The sequence below is a fragment of the Drosophila sechellia genome, chromosome X (assembly GCF_004382195.2).
Source record: "Drosophila sechellia strain sech25 chromosome X, ASM438219v1, whole genome shotgun sequence".
Taxonomy (NCBI): Eukaryota; Metazoa; Arthropoda; class Insecta; order Diptera; family Drosophilidae; genus Drosophila; species Drosophila sechellia.
The window spans coordinates 10,947,720-10,953,719 of record NC_045954.1 but is presented as its reverse complement, the minus strand read 5'-3'; the positions used below and the strand labels follow the sequence as shown (position 1 = coordinate 10,953,719).

General features: G+C 40.7%; 2 protein-coding genes across 2 annotated transcripts; both read left to right on the top strand.

Moving 5' to 3' along the window:
- On the top strand, nt 1-771 carry LOC6617641 (annexin A7). The gene has a single exon (XM_002041918.2). The coding sequence runs from the start codon at nt 163-165 to the stop codon at nt 592-594; it is 432 nt and encodes a 143-aa protein (XP_002041954.2). The 5' UTR covers nt 1-162; the 3' UTR covers nt 595-771.
- Nucleotides 772-1,550: 779 nt separating this feature from the next.
- On the top strand, nt 1,551-2,572 carry LOC6617640 (farnesol dehydrogenase). Its single transcript, XM_002041917.2, has 2 exons — nt 1,551-2,148; nt 2,231-2,572. Exons 1-2 carry the CDS (start codon nt 1,573-1,575, stop codon nt 2,405-2,407), a joined length of 753 nt encoding a protein of 250 aa, XP_002041953.1. The 5' UTR covers nt 1,551-1,572; the 3' UTR covers nt 2,408-2,572.
- Nucleotides 2,573-6,000: the final 3,428 nt, after the last annotated feature.

Sequence of the window (6,000 nt, the reverse complement as noted above, 5' to 3'; positions counted from 1 at the left end):
ATCAGTTTTATTTTAGATCCCAAACAGTACACACCGTTCAGCGGAGCAAAATTTTGTACAAATTTTATTTGGTCAAAAAAAAAAATCGAAAAAAAACTGTTTCTTTTTTACCAGTTTCACAAATTAGTTGTATTTTGAATTTAGTCCGCAACAACTCACAACATGTCGAACACATTTTCCTACTGGAATGGCCAGCCGGTGAATGCTCCCGTCTATCCGCAGATGGGTGACTTCATGCAGCACTCGGCCGCTGGAGCAGCAGCACCAGGATTAGGAGCAGCCGGCGGACTAGGAGGTTGGCCCGGCCAGGGCGCAGCTCAGGCACACTCCATGCTGCCATATGCCGGAGGAGCCGGCGCCATGCCGGGTGCCATGCCAGGTGCCATGCCAGGTGCCATGCCGGGTGGTATGCCCATGATACCACAGCATTTAGTGCCGCCACCCGTGCCCTCTGTGGATCGCACGATATTTGGAGATGTTCCCGGACGAAATGAACCGTGCATGGACAATGGCGAAGCCTTCTGCGCCTACAACGGCATGGACATGAGCATGAACTACGGCGGAAGCGGTGCATCCAAAGGTGGCTACTGGTAGGACCAATTACACGAACAATGCCAGCACGAATATCCTCACTGAACAACGACCAAAGGGAATAGCATCTGGGCCACTCTTAACTTTACACAGCCATATACATAATTTAGTGTTCGAACCAAACGACTTGTACTTGGAATGTTAAAAATAAATATCCATCCATCCATCATTTGGCACAAATAGGTGGGTGTGTATAAAAGGGTTAATTGCAATAATAAATACAGAGATGCGGCAAATTGAATGTGAGAAGCGTTGTAAACGCAAATCACATATATTTCATATGCTAATTACTAAATAAGCAAAATGTCATGTGTGGCAAAGAGTACTATTGTTATTTTACTATTTAATATTTTAGTTTTATTTTTTATATAAATATTCAAAGCACAAATCAAGCTTACAATCTATTTATTTTGATTCTTCTATATCAGCACTTTAATATATTTAATAAGCTGTGAAAAATCAAATTTAAATAACTAGGTGCAAACCATTTATAAGATTAATAGACCCAATTTTCCACCGTATGATTATCTTGAGTACTCCGTATAAATATATGTTCTTGAGATTCGCATTGTAACTTACAATAAAAAACAATAAGTTTCATCGTATCTAACTAAGCAAATACAACGCCCGCCGCCCCTTTTGTCGTATCAAGGGGCGTGGCTGGTTGTCACAGTGATGAGACGGCAATTTCTCAACACGCTAACAAGATGCACTCAAAAAAAATGGGTATACTCATTCAGAAATTATTATTTAAAAAAGAAACGATGGTTAATACAAAAATTACTTAGATTCAGCATAATCTTAATGACACCAAGTCATTATATATATTATATATATATTCTATTGTTTTGCTCTAACTTTTCTCTCAGTGTACTAGGCTAGAACTCGTTCGGAGAGCGCACGCAACCATCGCAGCGATATAAAAAGTGGATCTTCTGGCCGAGATTCGAGTAATCATCGTTCAAATCGCAAGCGAAAATCATGGAACGCTGGCAGAATCGCGTTGCCGTCGTCACTGGCGCCAGTTCGGGCATCGGATCGGCCATCGCCAAGGATCTGGTCCTCGCCGGAATGACGGTGGTGGGTCTGGCCCGACGCGTCGATCGCGTCAAGGAGCTGCAAAAGGAGCTGCCGGCGGAGAAGCGCGGCAAACTCTTTGCCCTCTACTGCGACGTGGGCAACGAGAGTTCCGTGAACGAAGCCTTCGATTGGATCATCCAAAAGTTGGGCGCCATCGATGTACTGGTCAACAATGCCGGCACCCTGCAATCCGGCTACCTGGTGGACATGAATCCGTCCGTAATGCAGCAGATACTGCAGACGAACATCATGGGCATTGTGCTGTGCACCCAGCGAGCGGTGCGTTCCATGCGGGAGCGCAAGTTCGACGGCCATGTGGTGCTCATCAATAGCATCCTGGGACACAAGACCATGACGGCCACGGAGGGCGTGGCGCCCGATGTCAATGTCTATCCGCCCAGCAAGCATGCAGTTACCGCGCTGGCCGAAGGATATCGCCAGGAGTTCTTTGGTCTGGGCACCCGCATCAAGATAACGGTGGGTTCCGTCTCCACTTTTCACTTTCTTCGGATTGAACATTTTCCTAACCCTTTTTTTTTGGCTTTTCCCGCCATCGTAGAGCGTCAGTCCGGGCGTGGTGGACACGGAAATCCTGCCGGACAGCATTAGGGAGGCCATCAAAGATCGAATGCTCCACTCCGAGGACATCGCACAGGGAGTGCTGTACGCCATTGCCACACCACCACATGTCCAGGTGCACGAGCTGATCATCAAGCCACTTGGCGAGACCATGTAGACGGAGCTCCAGGAGCTCTGTTCTTTTTTTATATATTTTTTTCTTCATCTTAATATTTTTGCCGTGACAGTAAATATGAGGCACCATATTCACCAAATTTTCTTATACACTTAAATATTCATAATTTAGCTATACACGTTGCAATAAAAAAAACTATTTAAATTTAAGCTGGTACGCTGGTTTAATTTACTTAAATTTGAAATGGAAATTCCCTGTCTTGAGCAGTAACAACACATGAAATGAATGCGATAAATAAATGGGAGAGCATTTTCATGGTAAAACGGAAAATTGAAAATTCAGTATGGTAAACATATATATGTACTATATAGTAAATGCGAGCAATGGCAAATGACTTTCCGCATAATGGGGCTGGCAACTAATTGCCAATGGCCCTAATGGCTTTAATTGACAATTTTTGTTGGCTTTTTTTGCTGGCCAAAAAGGAGGACAATTGAAAATTGACACAGAAAAGGCGAGCAATAAATGGGAAAATAAGGCAAGCCAAGCCATCCTGCACAAATGGAATGCTCTGTGGTCAAAGAGTGTCATGTGCAATTGGGCATCTTCGAGCAATAGCTTCATTCGAGGAGGAAACCGAGTCATTAGAGCGTTCCGCTTCTTCCAGCTTCCTGTGCACACTGGGAAAAATTACTAACCGCTCTGCGATTTTCTCCAAAGAAAACCAATCTGCTGTGGGAAGTTCCTGCATGAAAATGGTCACAGCAAATTCGTATAAATTTTAAAAAATTGTCTTTAATTCCCAATGATTATTTAGACCGTTTATGTTACAGTGTATTTCTTGCTGCTGGCCACACACTTGATTTTATTTGCGCTTTTTCCGAGTTTGGTGTCCGTCCGGAAACTCAATTTGTCAGACAAATGCGATGCAGCTAGCTGCAGCAGGAGAGCATAAAACAGGACCTCACTCGCTTCAAGGACAATGGAACATCCTGGGCCAAGTCTATTAAAGCCAAGTAAACACTGCTCTCAATGAATTTGCAGCTGCGAAAATTCCAATTGACTGCAATCAAAAGATGACCGCACCAAATAATTAAATAAAACGATTTTCTCGGCCTTTTCGCCAGCTGAAAATGTCCTTGGAAAACCAAAAAGAATGTGTTTCGAATTGCTGGAGTTAGAAAATGTAGCATTATTAATTTTAGTTGTTTTTCGACGTTAACAGGTAATAATAAATTGATTAAAAAACCCCTTAAATATGCATAATTTATTCTTCATTTAATTTTAAATAATTTTTTAAATAATACTGACGTTTCTATTTGGCTAAAAATCAAATATTTCTAGCCATGCAAATGGCATGCAAATAATTTATTGGCTCCTTCATGGACTTTCCTTCCCTCCCCCCTGCCCCCGCCCCCGATTATTCAGCCATTTGTTTTTGTTTTGCGAAACTTGAGATTGATAAATTTTCATCCTCCGCGCATTTATTTGTTATTTGTTTGCCTCCTCCGTTGTTTGTCCGTCCGTCCGTCTTTCGCCGCTCTTTTATCAAACTTGTTTTGATGGCCTCGACAGCTGTCAAAAGTTTTACATACATACTACCCCCTTCCAGGGACTCCAATCTACACATCCCGAGCGATTCCGCATCCGAATCCAATTCCAATTAAGCTGTCATTATGGAAACTCAGCTAGAAAGACGCGTCGTTCGTGTTGGAAAAGGAAAAAAAAAAACAGAAAACAGCTTGGTTGGATATTATTATAATTAGTTGTGGGATTATCGCATGCTTATCAAACGCAAATTGATTAATTGGTTTAACGATTCAAGCGAAAAGAAATGGCTTCGCACCTAAACAATGCAATCTATTTAAGATTTTGCACAAGAATTTTTATGTAAATGCATTTTGTTCGATTAACCAACACACATCTCTGGCATGCTTAATTATTATTAGATTTTTATCGAACCAAACGAAAACAACAACTACAAAAAATGCAAAATGCAACTTAATTACATTGTGTAAAATTTGATTTGCATTTTATTCGCTGCAGCGCCGTCTGTGTATGCATAAATTATTTGCCAATTTATTCGCTGTCCATCACAAAAAACAAAAAGCCAGCGCAAATCGAAGAAAAAAGTGCAATCAAATTTAATGAATGGCAAATTTAAAAGCTGCTGAATTTTTATCAAATAACATGTCAGAATGCATTAGATGTTTATTAACTTTTTCGATGTTTACATGGTAGATCTATTTATATACTGGACCACATTAATCCATTATGCATACTGAAAGTTATAAAAGTGGAAAGTACATTTTAATTCAATCATATTTAATCAAGAAATTACCAAAGATACATTCTAGCATCCATATGTATTCTAGCATATAACTTGCAGTTATATCAATTTAAAGTGCCCAAAATTGGCGTAAGTATTGAAACTCATATAATTTTAATATGAAAAGTATCTTTGATACGAGTTTGCAACCAGCTCGCGGCATTTGGCAGCTGGTGCAGCAGAATCCTTTGTTACTGTGTGTGGAAAGTTGATGGTAAATGGTAGATGGTATGGCATATGGCATGTAGTATATAGTATATGGTCTATGCTACGTGCAGGAGGCAAGCCATCAAATCGCAAAAAGGAAATCAAAATCAATGTCAATATTTTTTTGAGCCAAATCGAGGCTGGCAGAAAAGGCGCTAAGTCAGGCTGGGCAATAAGGAAAATGAGCACGTGCGAGGGAAAATCCAGCGGAGGGGGGTGGTAAGGGGATGGAACTTGGCAAAACTGTCGCCGGGCACAAAGGATGCGGGCTGAAACAATAAGTAAGCCAAAGGACCCAAAAGGGCGCAGAGACTGAGGTAGACTGGCGACATCATTTATCACGCGTTCTCTGCAACACACACACACACACATACTGGGAGAAGGTCAAGCAAAGTGTTATCCTTGGTACCATCAAGGCAATGCTAGCAGGGAAGGGCAGGGAAGCCAAGCCAGCTGGCAGCTGTTCCTCGCTGTCCTTGGTTTCTTTGGATAGACGCGTGCACTGGGAGCTTTGGGTAATTGACAAACAGGTGGAGCCACTGCCTCATCATCACTATCCAGAATCGCTCACCTTTCACATGTTAAATACCTTACTATTAGACCTATAACCCATAGCCCAAATGCTGATCAGTTAAACTATACTACTTATTTTAAAAAACTTCCTTTTCATAGCTTGAAATAGTTATCAGCATAGATATAGTATACAATTTTGCAAAGTGTACAAAAATGATTGTAGAAATAACTTTCAAAATGAAAATACCTAGCTGCATTTTCTTTCTCGTTCAGACGAGCCTTTCATCACTAATAAGAGTACCACTTATTCAAAGTTATTAGGTATCCTTCGTCACTATGCAATTTATTGCATCTCAGAATTTATTCAGTAGCTCACAATTAAAAACAACCTTTTGTACGATTTACTTTTTGTGTTTTTGGAAAATTTATTTAAATTATTTTACTTTTTTGTTGCAATTTTCGACGCTGATTTGTTGTCTATATTTTGTGTGTGTTTAATTTACATTAAGTTAGTTTTGTGTGTGTGTGTGTTTTTTTTTAGCTTTGTTCTTTGTTTGGGAGTTTTCGAATACCGTTCAATTTGTTT